At 39.1% G+C, this 20,853-nt stretch overlaps 2 protein-coding genes across 2 annotated transcripts; both read right to left on the bottom strand.

The window, feature by feature from the left end:
* Positions 1-1,259: 1,259 nt before the first annotated feature.
* On the bottom strand, positions 1,260-7,986 carry LOC121184626 (complement component C7-like). Its single transcript, XM_041042420.1, has 18 exons — positions 7,881-7,986; positions 7,638-7,699; positions 7,423-7,501; positions 7,083-7,224; positions 6,865-7,009; positions 6,618-6,756; positions 5,894-6,037; positions 5,533-5,776; positions 4,340-4,453; positions 4,071-4,237; positions 3,688-3,916; positions 3,387-3,558; positions 3,141-3,228; positions 2,548-2,680; positions 2,280-2,468; positions 2,002-2,104; positions 1,700-1,887; positions 1,260-1,624 (listed from the first exon to the last, which is right to left on the bottom strand). The coding sequence occupies exons 1-18, from the start codon at positions 7,884-7,886 to the stop codon at positions 1,440-1,442; spliced, it is 2,529 nt and encodes an 842-aa protein (XP_040898354.1). The 5' UTR covers positions 7,887-7,986; the 3' UTR covers positions 1,260-1,439.
* Positions 7,987-12,586: 4,600 nt separating this feature from the next.
* LOC121184627 (complement component C7-like) lies at positions 12,587-18,699 on the bottom strand. The gene is made up of 18 exons (XM_041042421.1): positions 18,576-18,699; positions 18,343-18,404; positions 18,107-18,185; positions 17,726-17,867; positions 17,508-17,652; positions 17,262-17,400; positions 16,713-16,856; positions 16,031-16,274; positions 15,720-15,833; positions 15,451-15,617; positions 15,081-15,309; positions 14,580-14,751; positions 14,319-14,406; positions 13,754-13,886; positions 13,486-13,674; positions 13,208-13,310; positions 12,906-13,093; positions 12,587-12,830 (listed from the first exon to the last, which is right to left on the bottom strand). Exons 1-18 carry the CDS (start codon positions 18,579-18,581, stop codon positions 12,646-12,648), a joined length of 2,529 nt encoding a protein of 842 aa, XP_040898355.1. The 5' UTR covers positions 18,582-18,699; the 3' UTR covers positions 12,587-12,645.
* Between the last annotated feature and the right edge of the window lie 2,154 nt (positions 18,700-20,853).

The following is a 20,853-nucleotide window of genomic DNA, read 5'->3' as shown; positions in this document are numbered from 1 at the left end:
ACAAACCAGATACTCATAATAAAGTCCATAACACGCAGGTTTTGTTTATATTACAGAGGACTGGAGAAATGGAGTGAAAAAGAGACACAGAGACAGATCACACCACCACATCTCGGAAAAGATACAGCTGGCCACCTACTTCTGATTCTGGAATGAGGTATATTTTATCATTAAAGGAAAAACAACAGGACTATAGACAGTGAAAAATGAAACAGAAAACCTGTTTACACGCAGGTCACAAGTGGTCACTGAATAGTTTGATGAGTATGAAAAGTCTTCTGAATCATACCTTATGCTTTGGCCTTCTCACTCAGCTCAACTTAACACCCAGGGGAGATACTGAGCCAACTTTATGTCACTATCACCAAAACACCAAATGAGAGAAGAGTGGTGTTAATTCAGTAGACTTCCAGGGACTATGATGTAATATAAGGTGCAATGAAGCTGTTATGGCATCTTCTGGTGGCCAAAACACAATACTAACATTTTTTTGTTTTTGTTTTTTTTTTTTGTCACCCATAGGTATACTTATTTGAGTTCCTTGGAATTAATGAGATTTAGAGCACAGTGGGAGTGATAGCCTGTCTGTATATGCCTTAATATTCTTTCTCTTAGACAAAAAACTTCTGCATTTCAGTTTGTGTGTATCACCCCTTCGAGAGTACGAACATGTGTAATGTTCTAACACCTTCCTCTCACACACACCAGCCTTTGTGTACAACGTGGCGTAGCTGAGGGATGCACATCTGCCGCCAAAGCATTTAGGTGTGATAGGGAGACATTAAGTGGCTGTTGCCTACACACAGTTTCACAGGCAGGTCCAAACACACACGTGCACTCACACCGAGAGAGGGCAGTGAGGCAGGGGCAGGAATAGACTGTCAGCAGGGGTTTGCTTGGCAGGCTGAGCGCTGTGTTGTTTAGTAAGCAGAGGACATCTTTTGAAATAGACCATCTCTGTCCAGAACACATATTTTCAAGCATCATCTCAAAAGACATTATATTTTCCTCAAAATCAAGACTTATTTTTTGCATTCTATTGTATATGCAACTCAAAAAGTGCATGCAATTTTAAGAAATATATGTCTAGAAAGACAACAACATCACAACCTAGAGTATGCTGTGCCTGTAGATACCAATTTCTAATAATTGTATGTACGTCCTTAATTGTGTTTTTTTGGGCAAATGACTAGCTCTCAATGTACTGTACTGTATGAGACAAAAAAATACAGTAATGAAAAGACAGTGAACATGGCTGGTGCTTTACTATTTATTTGCTGTTTTGACATGTTTTGTTTTATATATGCACAACAATGTGCATTTACAATAATACTACTACAATAATACAGTCAAAACTTTTGAGGAATGTATAACTGACTATTTGTGTGTAAAGGAAGATGAAGATGAGCCATCAAAAGGTCAGATCTTTTCTTGCATCCTCAGAAAGTGCAGGGCAGGATACTGACAACTGACACCTTTTCCCCTTTACATTGCCGTAGCCCTGCTTCACACTCACTCATGGTCTGAGGGGCTGCGGTTGCATCCTCCCCAACACGGACACACACATTTAAACCTGGGGACAAGCAATCTGCAGAGTCCTTGCAGGTGCACTCGTTGGTTTGATCTGTAGGAATCAGAGAATGAATGACCACAATACTGTACATCAGTATGGATTGTTTGTTACCTCGAGTGACCCTACCTTCACAGGTCTCCCACATATGGCAGTTGGTGCAGCCTATTGTGTTACGCTGCGGCCACTTGCAGGTGCTGTCTTCTGCTATGGTGTAGTTCTTCCCCACACACTGCAGCGCATGCATTTTGCACACACTCAGAAGGACTGGTTTTCTACTTCTCACAGGAGCAATGGCACACAACTCCAAAGAAGATCTGCTGACAAAAACATCATTATCTTTACCAAATATAACAACAATAGGCAAATCTGTTAAATCAGTCTAATTTCCAAAAAACTCACATGACCAAATTGAAGATTAATAAACATACCCGCACTCAAAAGGCATTTTGCAAACACATTTTCCTCTGGAAGCCTTCTCCCACAATTTGCACTGGACTGAGGGAGCAGTGGGTTGTTGTTGTGGTATGCTGACTGTGGAACACATAGAAATTACATTCCACATTGCAAGCTGACTAACATCCATGCATGCAACAACAAAAATGTATTCATGGAACAGTAAAGTCTAAATGAAAAGTACAGTACAATATACTGTAGTTGAATTACAGCAGTGATGTGTCAGTTAAACGTATGTTGGAGTAACATTTACCTGGGCTGCATCTAACATCTGCTGGGTCTGGTGAAAATTTCAGACTGGGGTCACATATACTTGTTGCTTCTCCTTGTAGCCGTCTACCCTCTGGACAGGACAAGGTGACTGTCTCCCCTATGTTATAAGCCTGCTTTAAAGGAGAGGCTATGACATCATCAGCGAGGGACTCAATCTTGCACCTAGAGACTGAGAGAAAAGTTGGCTCTTAACAAACAACACTGTTACTCACTGTGGTAAATGTTAAACTTTGGTTATGGGTACTCACGAGTGCACACTCCAGGTCTGGCAGACCAGGTTTGATCAGCAGTGCATTCAATGGTGGTGTGACCAACAAGATAGTAACTTTCAGTGCACGTGTACTCTACTTTACTTCCCACAAGGTAAACGTCTTTAGGGTTCTGTGGAATATGTGGTAAAAAAAAAAAAAATTAAGTAATAATTAAGTTTATCATAATCACTTCTGATGTTTGTGTAAAAATACAAAAAAAGTAAAGTTATGCAAAATAGCCTTTAAAATCTCTGAATGTAAATATTAGTTGTGATTGATATTTACAGCTCCCTCATTGGTGCCTGTTTTTCCATGTTGGATCCCCTTTAGAGACTAGATAATTAGGTTTACCAAATGACATCATTTCCACATATTAAAATCTGGGTGTGTATTCTTTGGAAAATTAGTCTGATTGATGTAAAGACAAAGTAAATTATAGGATGAGTAACCCTGTACTGTTGCCTTCTGGGGAATACCCATCTCATACTAGAAAAGCTGCAATTATAGAAATTATTGTAGAAATATGATAGGCCTGTTCCACAATGAACAGAAGGTTCATTGTGGAAGTTTTGTCTGTATCAATCATCTACCAGGATGTATCCATTGATTAGAGCAGGCGGGGTTCTACACATCTGACTTGCTGGGAGAGTTTGGTCAAAGCACTGAGGCTCCATGGTTCTGTTGAAAAAATAGTTAAAAATAGGATGCTGTATAACTGCGTATGGACAAAAATCAGAGTTTAACCCCCTCTTACTGAAAATTCAAAGCGATGATGTGCCTGTTATGCTAATGTTACAAGATTCATATTGTACAATAAAACTTAAACTCTCTCTGACTTTAAGTATTGCAGCTCCTGGTCTTCACAGTCAGACATTTCAGTGGGTTCTCCGATACAGTGCTGTCCTCCATTCTGAGGAGTGGGATTAGAGCAGGAACGACTTCGTGACCTTCGACCCCCAGAGCAAGATGACCAGGCAGACCAGCAGGCCCAACTACCTTGGATCACTCCTTAGATCAAAGAAACAAAGGAAAGTTACCAAAATATCAAATTGTTCCTAAACATACAGTATCACACTGTCATCACTGAGACTGAACAGGCTGCAGCAGTAAAGAATCTGTCTGAAATGCAGTACCCACCCTGCTGACCCTCTGCTTCAGTTCCCTGCTCACAGGCCAGTCCTGATGTGCCAGGTTTACAGATGCATTTGCATTCATTTCCATCCATGACAGCCATGCCATTGTTTCTGCAAGGCTGGCAGTGGCAGGGGTCACTCTCAGCAAGATACTGCTCTATGGCTCTGCGAAGGTAAAGCCTCTTTACACCAGCACAATGGACCTCCTTCACCAGCTCCGACAGCGGCCGCAGCTGCCAAAACAAGAGTTGGGGTAAGAGAATCAAACTGAAGAGAGATGGAGGGTAGGACTATTTGATAAGATGACACACTAAAAAACTTATGTAAATTACTTACTTAGTAAATCCAGTATTACTTTAAAGCTTTTAAATGTTTACTTTCCCTCACCTTTTGTTTTATGACCTGTGGAAATGATCTAACAGAGTCAGCCCAGTTTGAATACATTTCCCAGTTCCTGCCTGGATCACTGAGTTGCATGGATTTCAGTGCTGTGATATGTTCAATATCTCCTCCCTCAACATCCACGCTTTTCATGTCATTTCTCCTGGTACTACCTATTTTAAAAAGGTTTGCAGAGATGATCAAGGGCAAAGATTCAGAGATTTAAGTTATTTTATATTCTCTTTTATGTTTCTAGAATTAACATCAAATTGTACCTCTGTATGTTGTTTGTTGACGTTGACCTCTCCTGCAGTGCTCAGTGGTGATGGGGAAGATGAGAATCCAACGTTTAGTCCTTTCGCATTCATGATACCGATGGCTTTCGGTAACTTGAAAACAAAGGAAAGCCAAAGATAAAAAGAAAAGAACAGCACCAGATTGAAGCAACACTAATTTTCCTTCAAGCTCGGGTCCTCATCCTGGAATGCTTGAAGCTGTAAAATTTCAACAGGACCCTAAGTTCCTTCATCAAGAACTCAGTGGGGCTGTGGAGTACAACCTTAGAGGCCAACTTCAAGCCAGTTGCGCAAGTCACCATCAAGTGCAGCATATGCCTGAACCCCCTCAGCCAGATCATCACAAAGAGCAGTTATGGCAATGTCATTCGAACTGGATAAGTGTGATCAGATGGTAACAAGGAATCGGAAGGTAGTCTGAACTGAGGGGATTGCACTACCAGATAGCAACATAGCAGATGTCGAGGACAGCTACAAGTACCTTGGAATCCCGCAGGCAAATGGGATCCATGAATAGGCCACAAGGAAATTAGCTACAGCCAAATACGTACACATAGGTAGGCCAGACCTGAGAAGCCAGCTGAAAAGAAAGAACAAGATCCAGGCTATCAACACTTATGCTCTAAACTAGGGGCTGTGACCCCCAAACTTGGAAAGTGGTGCCAGCAGATCCCAGGAGCAACATCCAAAATCTCTGTCCAGAAGAGTGCAGTCCTAGGAACAGCTAAGATACTCTGCAGGACCCTCAAGCCCTGAGGCCTCTTGTAGGAAGTGTGTGTGTATATACCAAGGAGATACACATACACACACACACATACATACATACATTTCAGGTTTATTGTAATTGTACAAATATAATAAATATTATATATTTGGAACAAAAATGAATTTGGGCATTTTAACATTTATCATTTCAGCACTCTTCATTTCATTCAGTTCATTTTGTGTCAGTGTTAACCCTGGCTAACATTACTTTATGCAGTTTATTACTGGGATAGAATGGCTTATTTAGCACCAGATCATTAGTTAAAAGGCACTTTGTTCCGCACATTCCTTCATGAATATTACTGTGAAACACTGTGATGACCAAAAAACATGACAGCCTGAGTCTGAATCTAACAGTGGCCGATTTAAGTCTACCATTAAGCTGATGATAATTAATGAATTCTCACCCATCTGTTTTACAGTTGCTTCATCAATGCTGGCGACGATTCTGAGGAAGCCCCCGAGGCTTCCCTCAGACAGGTAGTGTGTTCCAAACCTCTCCAAAACCTTCCTGTATGAATAGTAGTCGTAGACAGATGGGAGGTTGGCAAGTGCCTTCCACAACTCCTCAGATATTGGGAGGTACTGAGGAGAGTTACTCTGGAACTGAGCAACCTCTATGTCATTCTTTAAAACCAAAAGCTTGTGGGTCTGTAAGGCATAAAAAAAGTAAGTTTAATTTTCTACTTTGTTTTTATTTAAATAAGATGATTTGTCACTGGAATTTGATTTTAAAAAGAAAGTGACAAAAATAAAGTTCCTACAAACCTGACTCTTGTCTTCTGTCTCATGAAAGTCATAGTTACGATATCCTGTTGTTGTCCCGGTCACTTTCTCTCTGTTGACAATGTCCTTTGCGTAGTGCCATGTGCTTGTGAACATCTCATCACTGAAGTCATTCTGAGCTTTAACCTGAGAACAAAGGTGTCTGGTATTTCATATCGTTAAGACATGCAGAATACCCAAAATAAGTGAACAAAATAGTTTTACATGTATACCAGCAAATGTAAATAGCATTTACCACTGGTGCTGAACAGTAATGAGTGTGTTCCTGTGCTTGCACCAGAAAAATGACAGCATTGTTTGTTTGGCTAAACACTTAAAACAACCAATGCTTATGCTTTCCTCACAAATGGCCTCACGTGGCTGTGAGACTGATTATTTTACTCTTGAAGTAGCAAATGTGGACATTGTTACGCTGTTGCATAGAAGCTGGTCTCTTCAAATCATGATGGCAAAGCAAAGAAGCTCTGATAGAGCTCTCTGCATGCCATCTGCTCAGCACCAAAAGGTTGAAAGACATGATTAGTGATTAGCTGGTACATGCAATGTTGGTGGAGACCAAAACATAGTGGGAGGGAGAGTGAATTTTTGACTTAAGTTTGTCAGGTTTCCTGAAACAGAACTTAATGCTAATACATAATATTAGTATAAGTGGCTGACAAAAGTATGAACATTGATTGCAATTCCAGGTGTTTCCAGAATGACCAACCATGAAGCTGTACTGGATCGTACTAAGGGGCAGTCGATACGTGGCATTGTGGACACCGCTGAAGATGGTGCGACACTGACCCCCAAAGCTTTTTGTGTTGATGACACTGGCCCTTCGCTTCCCTGACACCACATCAAACCTACAGAAGCAATAAGATCATTCCAGTGGTAAGCATGTGGTACCTGCTTGTGTGTGCTTGTACAGGTACACAAATGCAAGTTGAACCATATCAAGATTTGTCCCTTACCCCAGTCCCAGGAGTTCAGTGTTAGGTGGGGGAGCTGAGGTGTGACATACAATGTATTTTTGAATATCACAGACATGTTCGTCATGTCCATCTTCCTCACAATCCCGATCTCCGTTGCACACCAGGGACTGGCTAATACACTTCCCTGAGGGTCAAGAGACAGTCAGACAGACAGCTCAGTGACTGTTATTTAATTCTATATGATTTTTGTTACTAACCCGATCGACAGCGAAATCTGTCTCCACATCCATCTTCTAGAGGGCAGCCTTTTGTGGTTTCGCAGGACCTGGTATCATTTCGCTCTCCATCACAGGGGTTCCCTCCAAATTGTGCATAGACAGCCATGACTCTGCTCCTTGTCTGTAACATGCCGCAATGTAACAAAGAAATATGAAAAAAAAAAACTGAAATACCGTAATCAATCATAAAGAAAAAAATCACCAATTTCAAAGTGACTTTTAAACAGAGGTGTACCTGTCAGTACTAGAGTTGGTTTCATTTCAAACAAAATTATGTGGCTATTATGTGGAACAAGTTCAATAAATTGATCCTCCTAACCTGTAATTTGGTGCAGCCATCGCACTCTGACCAATTACCATAAGTCCCCCACTGACAATGAACTCTCTGGGTACAAAACCTTGGAAATGAATGTTAAATCAAATAATTCAATAAATGAAAAACAATACATTCAGTGAAACTTAATCATTGCACATTTCTATTCATTTATGGTGTTATGTGTTAAATGTAAAACAGTAAAACAAAAACAGATTTACCCTTTGGAAGTGAACATGAAAAGCAGCCATGGCAGGACAGCTAAAAAGAGCTGTGCAACGTTCTGAAGAAGTGAGAAGAAAAAAAGGGAGAGAAAAAAAAGAATGGATTAGTAGTAAACATGGTAAGTAAAAATACTTCTGCACTGAAATCAGATCTCAATTACACAACACTGCACAGCAAATGTGCAAAAGTCTGAAAAAATGTGTTTATAACCTCCTGTTATTGGTGTAAAATCTACTTGCCTTCATGGTGAGTGGAGCGCCCCTAAGAAAAAGAACAGGCTCTGAGACAGTTAACAATTATTTATGTCAAGTTCTGTCCTTGTTAGCAGTAAAGCTTGAGGACATTCAACTCAGATTTCGTGAAGGACAATATTTGTGTTTGTGTGTTTGCGCATGCATGGACAAAAGTGCAAAGGTCTTTGCTTTTGGCAAGAGAAAAAAAATGCTTTTGAGACAACTCCTGCCAAACAGCTCCTCCTGCAGATCATTCTGAAACCAAAAGCTTAGATTCCTCTTGGAATGGGAGTCTCCCCCCAATAACATTTACTGTTTTTGTCCTGACTGTCACATTTTTTATGGAGCAAACAGAACTTTCTTAACACACATTTCAGCTGCCGTATCAGGAAACAGTTTTTGCATTGAGGAAATTTTAAATATTTTATTCTTATAGGACATGCTATAAATAACATGCCTCTGAAAATGACTAAATACTTGTGAGCGATGCCAACCAATATTATATACAACCTACAGTTTATGTGATTGTTATACTTGACAAAGCAGACAAAAATGTAATGTAATGTGGTGTTTGTGGTTGCTTTTGGTAATTGTTTGGAACATTTTATGAAACTTTTATAATCAAATATTAAAATCATCAACTTTTTTACTTGGGCTGCTGTCATATAGTTTGGCTTTTTACAAACTACTTAAAAATACTGTGCATACTGGTGCTTCACATAGGTGCTGAAATTAGACAGCAATGCATTGTACTATGCAATATATATTGTATTTTAATTTATATTTTTACACAATACTGCAAAAATAGGTTGTGAGTATTTGGTAAAGTTGTAGGCCTGAGAGTGTGTTTCTTTCTGTATGTTTGTGTGTCTGTAAGTGTCACTTACTTAGAACCTTCTCAGTAAACTCAGGGAAACATTGCCTTTACCACTGAAGAACCAAGGTAAGATAGAAGCCAAATACATTCTTTACCTTCACCTTCTTACACACACATCCCCATACACACCTCAACTTCACAGAGCAGTGACACTTTAAAAAGTTTTCCCTTCATGGTTAGCCTTCATGGGTAGGAGGCGGCTACAAAGACAACATTACCCAGTGTCCTTCACAACTTGTGTCTCTCACCAATCTGTATGTAAGATACATGGATGTGCTGTAACACATCATCACTGATGTGACCTGGGGGCCTCAGGTATTTCAGGTCTCACAACATCAGACACCCTCACCCAGATGACCCAGCCGGGGTTAATCAGGCCCTGACTTGCGTTCCAGCAGCAACTGCCCACAGATCAGCCCTCTTGATCCAAAACCACCTGGTGACCTTCTCAGCTTCACCTGCAGACTGAATAGTCCTCTTCTTGGCCACTCCTGTAATGCCCAGCAGATTGATTGCTTTGCAGAGTGAGCGGCCTGCAAAGCCCCTGCAGCCCACCTCTATTGGCTCATAGGTGGTTTTCTATCCCCTGGTCCTGCACATCTCCACCAATTCCTCATTCTTGGCTCATTTTCTCTCATTTGCTTCCTCAACATGCTCTTCCCAGGGAACAGTGAATTCCAGCATGGTCAGCTTTTGTTTGTCGCCTTGGAGGTGATGATCCCATCTGGTTGGAGTGATGTCGTTGCAATGTGCTGTGGAAACTTCAGCTGTTTCCCTAGATCAACCTGCATCTGCCAGTCAGAGGTGGTGTAGAGGAGGCCTCTAGCTGTTTTTGGATGTGGGTGGGGTCTCTGTTAACTTAGTCTTACATAAATCAAGAACCTGTACCCAACTTTACTTGTATATACATATACTCTTTAAGCAATGCTCTCTGAATTATTAGTTAGCGTTGGTTAGCAAAGACTCTGTTGGCTGGTCTGGCCTTACATGTAAGCTCTGAAAATGTCCACTGGGTGGAGACAAACCATCAAAAGACAAATTTGTTCAACGCATGTTGGTGTTTGGGATCTGCAAGAAATCAAACTATGAGTCAAATTGGATTAATGTGACGGATTAATGGCACTTTATGTGATCGATAATATGTAATAATTTGCATTTGGTGAGCAAACATTTATTCCTAACCTAATAAGTTATTATAGTGTTTTATTTCTGGTTTGAGGTAGACTGTCCCAAAATTAAGCCTGTTAGTGAAGAAAACATTTACATCTAGGAGGGAGACAAAGACAAATATGTACTAGTGATGCACAGAGACAGAGAGTGACAAGCCAGATAATCTTCTTTTAAGTCCATAATAAGCAGGTTTTGTTTTATTACAGAGGACTGGAGAAACTGAGTGAAAAAGAGACACAGAGAGAGAGAGATTACACCACCAGACCTCAGACAAGATTGAGCATGCACCACAAGCATGCATGTATAAAAGTGGCACCCTGACTCAGGAGGGTGGCAATAAGACCGGGCTCATTCAGTCATACAGTCAGTGTCTTGTTTAACTCTTAACGAGGCTTAATTTATGTTTATATTTGCCAGCAGTACATTCTTCAGGTGGTTTCAGAGAGTTAGAAGGTCCTGTGAATGCACTGTGAAAACAATACAGCAATGTATTGATATTAGAAAATGTACTTTGTAATTTGTAGTTTTGAATACTTAAGTTTGTTTAAAAGCAAATACTATAGTACTTTAACTCAAGTAAAATTTTGACTGAGCAACTTTCATGCATAGTTGAGTAATATTCAACAAGGACTAGCTATACTTTAATTCCAGTGTTGGGGTTGAGTATTTTGTTCACCACTGCTGACACTTTACATTTTTCTAATTTTTGACTCTTTGTACTTCTACAGCTTTCGTGCAAATCTGGACTGTTCTTCTGCTGTTCCAAATATGTCAGTCACCTTGATGACTAGGACATCTTCCAGTTTCTGTGGAGTATTGTGGTGGTTGATGAAATAATGTTGGTTGATCCAGGGCTGAAACATATATAACTCTATAACTCATCTGTATCTGTCAGTGCTGTGCTCACAAACCTGGACTAATGTATCATCTATGCTGTATACACACACACACACACACACACACACACACACACACACACACACACACACACACACACACACACACACACACACACACACACACACACACATATACATACATGTGTGCAAACTACTTACCCTGTTGATTTACAAATATCTCCTAAAAATGGATTAAACTTATATGTCTCCTTTCTTTGTCTCTTAAGTTTCAGAATTCATCAGAATTGGAAGCCCTCTGACTACTTCCAACAGCACATCGCTGAGAGTTTATTTGAGTGTTCAGACATTCTTGGGCGTTCTGCTAAGTTTAAATTCTTGGCTTTGGCACCATCTTTAACTATCTTGGTTAGTTAGACTGAATAGTTTTAATTAATTGTGTTACATGAAAAAAACAAAACAAAACAAAACCATATTCTCTCCTTTGGGATTACACTGTAGCCCTGATTTGCTAGCTGGCATCTTTCATCTTTGCACACAGACCAACTGACAAGTTGCGATAGTAAAAGTCTGACCGAAATGAACATGATTTTTATAGGAAAAAAACATTTGTAAAACAGCGCTACAGGCCGCAGGGCTGGAGGGCGTGGCCCTGAGTCGAATGGAAACAAACTATGAATGTCTTTGAGAGTATTCTCCCTCTGAGAGGGATTTTGTGGAGAAAGCTCCACCAGGTCATCGTCCTCTAGGCGGAAGCTGCCACTGCTGAGGCGAGCCAACCTGGTATATTAGTTATTGTTCCTTATTACTGCTGCTACAACTGAATTTCCCCACGGTGATTAATAAAGTAACTCTTAATATTGATCTTAATAAGTTAGACCTCCAGATTAAATAATGTTTTCCCTGAGAGTTTTTGCCTAATATAATTTTTGCCTAATATAAAGTCCTATGAAGCTGTTTTGGGATCTTTTGGTGTCCAAACACATTACTAACATTTTATTTACATTAGTTTTGTCACCCATTGGTATATTTATTTTGAGTTCCTTGGAATTAATGAGATTTAGAGCACAGTGGGAGTGATACCCTGTCTGTATATGCCTGAATATTCTTTCTCTCAGACAAAAAAAAATTCTGCATTTCAGTTTGTGTGTATCACCCCTTCGAGAGTACGAACATGTGTAATAACTCTTGAGCATTTCTTACACCTTCCTCTCACACACACCAGCCTTTGTGTACAACATGGTGTAACTAAGGGACGCACATCTGCCACCAAAGCATTTAGGTGTGATAGGGAGACATTAAGTGGCTGTTGCCTACACACAGTTTCACAGGCAGGTCCAAACACACACGTGCACTCACACCATGAGAGGGCAGTGCGCCGGAGGCAGGAATAGACTGTCAGCAGGGGTTTGCTTGGCAGGCTGAGCGCTGTCTGGTTTAGTAAGCAGAGGACATCTTTTGAAATAGACCATCTTAGTCCAGAACACATATTTTCAAGCATCATCTCAAGAGATATATTTTACTCAAAACCAAGACCTACTTTTTGCAGTCTATTGTATGTGCAAATCAAACAGTACATGTCATTTTAAGAAATTAAGGTGGTCTACAACGCTGGAAAGACAAGATCATCACAACCTAGAGTATAATAATTGTATGTACTTCCTTAATTGTGTTTTCTGGGCAAATGACTAGCTCTCAATATACTGGATGAGACAAAAAAATACAGTAATGAAAAGGCAATGAACATGACTGGTGCTTTACTATTTATTTTTTGTTTTGATACATTATGTTTTGTTTTAAACATGCATAACAATGAATTTACAATGTGTTACTTGAAACTAGATTAATTCAGTCTAAAAATACATCCTCAGGAAGTGCAGGGCAGGATACTGACAACTGACAACTTTTCCCCTTTACATCGCCGTAGCCCTGCTTCACACTCACTCATGGTCTGAGGGGCTGCGGTTGCATCCTCCCCAACATGGACACACACATTTAAACCTGGGGACAAGCAATCTGCAGAGTCCTTGCAGGTGCACTCGTTGGTTTGATCTGTAGGAATCGGAGAATGAATGACCACAATACTGTACATCAGTATGGATTGTTTGTTACCTCGAGTGACCCTACCTTCACAGGTCTCCCACATATGGCAGTTGGTGCAGCCTATTGTGTTACGCTGCGGCCACTTGCAGGTGCTGTCTTCTGCTATGGTGTAGTTCTTCCCCATACACTGCAGTGCATGCATTTTGCACACACTCAGAAGGACTGATTTTCTACCTCTCACAGGAGCAATGGCACACAACTCCAAAGAAGATCTGCTGACAAAAACATCATTATCTTTACCAAATATAACAACAAGAGGAAAATCTGTTAAATCAGTCTAATTTCCAAAAAACTCACATGACCAAATTGAATATTAATAAACATACCCGCACTCAAAAGGCATTTTGCAAACACATTTTCCTCTGGAAGCCTTCTCCCACAATTTGCACTGGACTGAGGGAGCAGTGGGTTGTTGTTGTGGTATGCTGACTGTGGAACACATAGAAATCACATTCCACATTGCAAGCTGACTAACATCCATGCATGCAACAACAAAAATGTATTCATGGAACAGTAAAGTCTAAATGAAAAGTACAGTACAATATACTGCAGTTGAATCACAGCAGTGACGTGTCAGTTAAACGTATGTTGGAGTAACATTTACCTGGGCTGCATTTAACATTTGCTGGGTCTGGTGAAAATTTCAGACTGGGGTCACATATACTTGTTGCTTCTCCTTGTAGCCATCTACCCTCTGGACAGGACAAGGTGACTGTCTCCCCTATGTTATAAGCCTGCTTTAAAGGAGAGACTATGACATCATCAGCGAGGGACTCAATCTTGCACCTAGAGACTGAGAGAAAAGTTGGATCTTAACAAACAACACTGTTACTCACTGTGGTAAATGTTAAACTTTGGTTATGGGTACTCACGAGTGCACACTCCAGGTCTGGCAGACCAGGTTTGATCAGCAGTGCATTCAATGGTGGTGTGACCAACAAGATAGTAACTTTCAGTGCATGTGTACTCTACTTTACTTCCCACAAGGTAAACGTCTTTAGGGTTCTGTGGAACATGTGGTAAAAAAAATAAAAGGTGATTAAGTTTATCATAATCACTTCTGATGTTTGTGTAAAAAAGAAAAAATATCATAGTCCGTGTTGTGCAAAATATACTTTTAAATCTCTGAATGTAAATATCACCCTAATCACCACAAAAACATCTCCCTCACTGATGCCTGTTTTTCCATGTTGGATCCCCTTTAGAGACTAGATAATTAGGTTTACCAAATGACATAATTTCCACATATTAAAATCTGGGTGTGTATTTTTTGGTAAATTAGTCTGATTGATGTAAAGATAAAGTATATTTTATGATGAGTAACCCTGTGCTGTGGCCTTCTGGGGAATTCCCCATCCCATACTAGAAAAGCTGCAATTAGTTCGATTATAATACCTACAATGCACAAAAAAATCAGGTTTTGGCTTTATCATCTACCAGGATGTATCCATTGATTAGAGCAGGCGGGGTGCCACACTTCTGACTTGCTGGGAGAGTTTGGTCAAAGCACTGAGGCTCCATGGTTCTGTTGGAAAAATCGTTAAAAATAGGATGCTGTATAACTGCATATGGACAAAAACCAGAGTTTAACCCCCTCTTATTGAAAATTCAATGTAATGATTGAAAATTCAATGTAATGTCTGGTACACTAATGTTACAAGATTCATATTATATAATAAAACTTAAACTCTCTCTGACTTTAAGTATTGCAGCTCTTGGTCTTCACAGTCAGACATCTCAGTGGGTTCTCCGATACAGTGCTGTCCTCCATTCTGAGGAGTGGGATTAGAGCAGGAACGCCCTCGTGACCTTCGACCCCCGGAGCAAGATGACCAGGCAGACCAGCAGGCCCAACTACCATGGATCACTCCTTAGATCAAAGAAACAAAGAAAGGAGTAAGGACCAAAGAGTTACTTCCTGTACAGTACTATGTCTAGCCTGTTAAACTCAAAATATCATGTGCTACTATCAGGGCATATAGCCACCACCCAGACAAGTGACATAAAGGCGCTTCATTAATTTGTCCTTTACTTATATATGCTCAGAAACCATAAACATACATGTTCACACCAACAAGAAAGTAAATAAGCACATTTCCCAAAATATCAAATTGTTCCTAAACATATAGTATCACACTGTCATCACTGAGACTGAACAGGCTGCAGCAGTAAAGAATCTGTCTGAAATGCAGCACCCACCCTGCTGACCCTCTGCTTCAGTTCCCTGCTCGCAGGCCAGTCCTGATGTGCCAGGTTTACAGATGCATTTGCATTCATTTCCATCCATGACAGCCATGCCATTGTTTCTGCAAGGCTGGCAGTGGCAGGGGTCACTCTCAGCAAGATACTGCTCTATGGCTCTGCGAAGGTAGAGCCTCTTTACACCAGCACAATGGACCTCCTTCACCAGCTCAGACAGCGGCCGCAGCTGCCAAAACAAGAGTTGGGGTAAGAGAGTCAAACTGAAGAGAGATGGAAGGTAGGATTATTTGATAAGATGACACACTAAAAAACATACGAAGTAAATCCAATATTACTTTAAAGCTTTTAAATGTTTGCTTTCCCTCACCTTTTGTTTTGTGACCTGTGGAAATGATCTAACAGAGTCAGCCCAGTTTGAGTACATTTCCCAGTTCCTGTGCGGATCACTGAGTTGCATGGATTTCAGTGCTGCGATACGTTCAATGCCTCCTCCTTCAACATCCACTTTTTTCATATGATCTCTCCTGGTACTACCTTTTTTAAAAAGGTTTGCAGAGATGACCAAGGGCAAAGATTCAGAAATTTAAATGCTTTTATAGTCTCTTGTATGTTTCTAGAATTAACATCAAATTGTACCTCTGTGTGATGAGTGTTGACGTTGACCACTCCTGCAGTGCTCAGTGGTGATGGGGAAGATAAGAATCCAACGTTTAGTCCTTTCACATTCATTATACTGTTCACTTTGGGTTTCTTGAAAACAAAGGAAAATTTAGTTGCAAAAATGAAAAATATTTATGACATATTGCATTTGAAAATAATTTGGACTAGACTTTCTGAAATCTGATGCATTTTCATTTCTAGACATAGCAGAAAAAAATGTATTGATATCCTGATCGAAATGAAATTCAAGTTTATGCAATTGTTGATGATGATTTATGAATTCTCACCCATCTGTTTTACAGTTTCTTCATCAATGCTGATGATGATCCTGAGGAAGCCCCCGAGGCTTCCCTCAGACAGGTAGTGTGTTCCAAACCTCTCCAAAACCTTCCTGTATGCAGAGTAGCCGTAGACAGATGGGAGGTTGGCCAGTGCCTTCCACAATTCTTCAGATATCGGGAGGTACTGAGGAGAGTTACTCTGGAACTGAGCAACCTCTATGTCGTTCTTTAAAACCAAAAGTTTTTGCGTCTGTAAGGTGTAAAAACCAAATCAATAGGTAAGTTTAACCCTGTGAGCCCGTACGTATCATATATGATACCCACATTTCTGGGACTCATTGCATCACCATCAAGCATAAACTTTGCATTTAACCCTTTTAGATGAACTCTTATGCTCGTATACTGACTCCTGGTAGACACTCCTCACTTTTCTAAATGTTTTGACATGTGTGATACAAACAAAAAATATACTTAGAATTTTTTTTTTTTAATTTTTTTTTTTTACATTTTGTCAAAGGGACAAATAAAGAGTTCATATTTGAAAAATTAGAATTTTCTGACCATTCTTTCATAGTTCAGGTCTCACAGGGTTAATTTTCTTCTTTGATTTTACTTTTCAAATTAAGATGATTTGTTACTGGGGCTTGATATTAAAGGTAAAGTGATGAAATTTCAAGTTCCTACAAACCTGACTCTTGTCCTCTGTCTCATGAAAGTCATAGTTATGATATCCTGTTGTTGTCCCAGTCACTTCCTCTCTGTTGACAATGTCCTTTGCGTAGTGCCATGTGCTTGTGAACATCTCATCACTGAAGTCATTCTGAGCTTTAACCTGAGAACAAAGGTGTCTGGTATTTCATATCGTTAAGACATGCAGAATACCCAAATAAGTCAACAAAACAGTTTTACGTGTATGTTAGTAGATGTAAATGACTTTTAAAAATAAATACCGCATTTGGCCACCGGTGCTGCAGAATAATTATTTAATGACAAAGTCCTTGTATTGAGTGTATTTCTGTGCTTGCACCAGATAAATGACACCACTTAAACACTTAAAACAACCAATAACACATTCAGGAGTTGGTGGAGTCCAAAACATAGTGGGAGGGAGAGTGAATTTTGGACTTAAGTTTGTCAGGTTGCCTGAAACACAACTTAATGCTAACGCATAGCTTAAATAAGTGACTGACAAAAGTGAACATTCATTGTAATTCCAGGTGTTTCCAGAATGACCAACCATGAAGCTGTACTGGATCGTACTAAGGGGCAGTCGATACACATCCTGGTGGACACCGCTGAAGATGGTGCGACACTGACCCCCAAAGCTTTTTGTGTTGATGACACTGGCCCTCCGCTTCCCTGACACCACATCAAACCTACAGAAGCAATAAGATCATTCCAGTGGTAAGCATGTGGTACCTGCTTGTGTGTGCTTGTACAGGTACACAAATACAAGTTGAACATATCAAGATTTGTCCCTTACCCCAGTCCCAGAAGTTCAATGTTAGGTGGGGGAGCTGAGGTGTGACATACAATGTAATTTTGAATATCACAGACACGTTCGTCATGCCCATCTTCCTCACAATCCTGATCTCCGTTGCACACCAGGGACTGGCTAATACACTTCCCTGAGGGTCAAGAGACAGTCAGACAGACAGCTCAGTGACTGTTATTTAATTCTATATGATTATTATTACTAACCCGATCGACAGTGAAATCTGTCTCCACATCCATCTTCTAGAGGGCAGCCTTTTGTGGTTTCGCAGGACCTGGTTTCAGTTCGCTGTCCATCACATGGGTTCCCTCCAAATTGTGCATAGACAGCCATGGCTCTGCTCCTTGTCTGTAACATGCCGCAACGTAACAAAGAAATATAAAAAACACTAGGAGGAAAATAAAACCTGAAATACTGTCATCAAGTATAAAACAAAAATCACCATTTTCAAAGTGATAACATTTTATCTATTCAAAGTTGTGCTGCTTGAACAGAGAGGTGCACTTGTCAATACTAGAGTTGGTTGGTTTCATTTCAAACAAGATTATGTGGCTGAGGAACACGTTAGACAAATTGATCTTCCTAACCTGTAATTTGGTGCAGCCGTCGCACTCTGACCAATCACCATAAGGCCCCCACTGACAATGAACTCTCTGGGTACAAAACCTTGGAAATGAATGTTAAATCAAACAATTCATGAAATAATAAGTTCCTAAATGAAAAAAATAATACATTCAATGAAACTTAACTAATCATTGTGCATTTCTAATCATTTATGGTGTTATGTGTTAAATGTAAAACAGTAAAACAAGAACAGATTTACCCTTTGGGATTGAACATGAAAAGCAGCCATGGCAGGACAGCTAAAAAGAGCTGTGCAATGTTCTGAAGTAGTGAGAGGGAAAAAAGGGAGAGAAAAAAAAGAAAACGCTGGTAAAATATTTTTGCATTGAAATCAGATCTCAGTTACAGAACACTGTAATGCAAAAGTTTTGCAAAAGTTGGAAAAATGTGTTTCTAATCTCCTGTTATTATATAAGTGTAAAATCGACTTGCCTTCATGGTGAGTGGAGCGCCCCAAAGAACAAAAGTCTTGAACAGGTTCTGAGACCATTAACGGTTACTTATGTCAAGTTCTGTCCTTGTTGGGAGTAAAACTCATGGAAGGACATTCCACAGAAGTTCAGATTTCATGAGAGAGAAAATTTGTGTGTGTGTGTGTGGTTGCTCATGCATAAACAAATGTAAAAGTGAAAATGTCTTCGGTTTTGGCAAGAGAAAATACTTTTGAGGCATCATGTGAAAACAATGTGAGAGTCTATTTCTGTAGAGGGAAAAATCCGACCGGGTGTTGTGAATCAAGTCTTTAATTTCATGCAGCATGGAGACAAGACATACAGTTCACAGTTTGTTCTGTAGAGTGGTCTGAAGAGTGTTCTAAAACGTATCTTTATACCTGTAACCAGTATGCCATAAATACCTTTTCAGGCAAGAGGGAAAAAAGAAATGTCTTTTATCACACCCACACTAAACACTCAGCATATTAAAATGGGGTTCACTCCAAGAGTATCTAAGGTATTTCCAGACCAACAGTTAAAGATGACAGTTTACCCTAGGGGAAATCTGTTCTAAATGACCACAGGGTATAATTTTAATCTTCTTAACACATCTCCAAGTTTTTTTTACAACCTGAAAGAATGTAGAACAAAAAACAAACTCAGATACATAAAAAAAAAAAATTCACAGTCACATGCCAAATAACTCCTCTTGCAGATCATTCTGAAACCAAAAGCTTAGATTCCTCTAAGAGTGAGAGTCTGCCCACAATAACATTTACTGCTTTTCTCCTGACTGTCACATTTATTATTGAGCAAATAGAACTTTCTTTCAACAGACATTTCAACTCTCATAGCAGTAAAAGCACTAATGCAACTAATAACATATGGTTTAATTGTGTTTAACAGTTCCGTATGATGTTTTTTATGACATTTTGAGGTCTTACAAAAATTTGACTTTTTTTTTTTTTATCATTTTTTGACGCCTTACCATAGTATGATGTTTTTTATGACATTTAGAGGTCTTACAAAAATTTGACTCTTTTTGTCATTTGTTGACGCCTTACTATACTATGACGTTTTTTATGACATTTTGAGGTTTTACAAAAATTTGACTTTTTTTTTGTCATTTTTTGATGCCTTATGGCCATAGGACGTTTTTTATGACATTTTGAGCCGAAAATTTTTTTTTACATTTTTTGGCCGATTTTGACGCCTTACTATACTATGACGTTTTTTATGACATTTTGAGGTCAAAAAATTTTTTGACTTTTTTTGTCCGATTTTGACGACATACTATACTATGACGTTTTTTATGACATCTTGAGGTCAAGATACAATAATATGACGCCATACTATACTATGACGTTTTTTATGACATTTTGAGGTCCAAAAAATTTTTTGACTTTTTTTGGCCGATTTTGACGCCTTACTATACTATGAAGTTTTTAATGACATTTTGAGGTCAAAAATATTTTTGACTTTTTTTGTCCGATTTTGACGCCTTACTATACTATGACATTTTTTATGACATTTTGAGGTCAAAAAAAATTGTGACTTTTTTTGTCCGAGTTTGACGCCTTACTATACTATGATGTTTTTAATGACATTTTGAGGTCAAAAAAAATTTTGACTTCTTTTGGCCGAAAAAAACGGCATACTATACTATGACGTTTTTTATGACATTTTGAGGTCAAAAAAATTTTTGACTTTTTTTGGCCGATTTTGACGACATACTATACTTTGATGTTTTTATGACATTTTGAGGTCAAAAAAAATTGTGACTTTTTTTGTCCGATTTTGACGACATACTATACTTTGATGTTTTTTATGACATTTTGAGATCCAAAAAAATTTTGACTTTTTTTGTCCGATTTTGACAACATACTATACTTTGACGTTTTTTATGACATTTTGAGGTCAAAAATTTTTTTGACTTTTTTTGGCCGATTTTGACGACATACTATACTATGATGTTTTTTATGACATCTTGAGGTCAAAAAAATTTTTGACTTTTTTTGGCCGAAAAAAACGCCATACTATGCTATGATGTTTTTTATGACATTTTGAGGCGAAATTTTTTTTTGACTTTTTTTGGCTCATTTTGACGCCTTACTATACTATGACGTTTTTTATGACATTTTGAGGTCAAAAAATTTTTGACTTTTTTTGGCCGATTTTGACGCCTTACTATACTATGACTTTTTTATGACATTTTGAGGTCCAAAAAAATTTTGACTTTTTTTGGCCGAAAAAAACGCCATACTATACTATGATGT

Source organism: Toxotes jaculatrix, chromosome 7 (genome assembly GCF_017976425.1).
Source record: "Toxotes jaculatrix isolate fToxJac2 chromosome 7, fToxJac2.pri, whole genome shotgun sequence".
In the NCBI taxonomy this organism is placed as follows: Eukaryota; Metazoa; Chordata; class Actinopteri; family Toxotidae; genus Toxotes; species Toxotes jaculatrix.
This window is presented reverse-complemented; position numbering and strand designations above follow the sequence as displayed.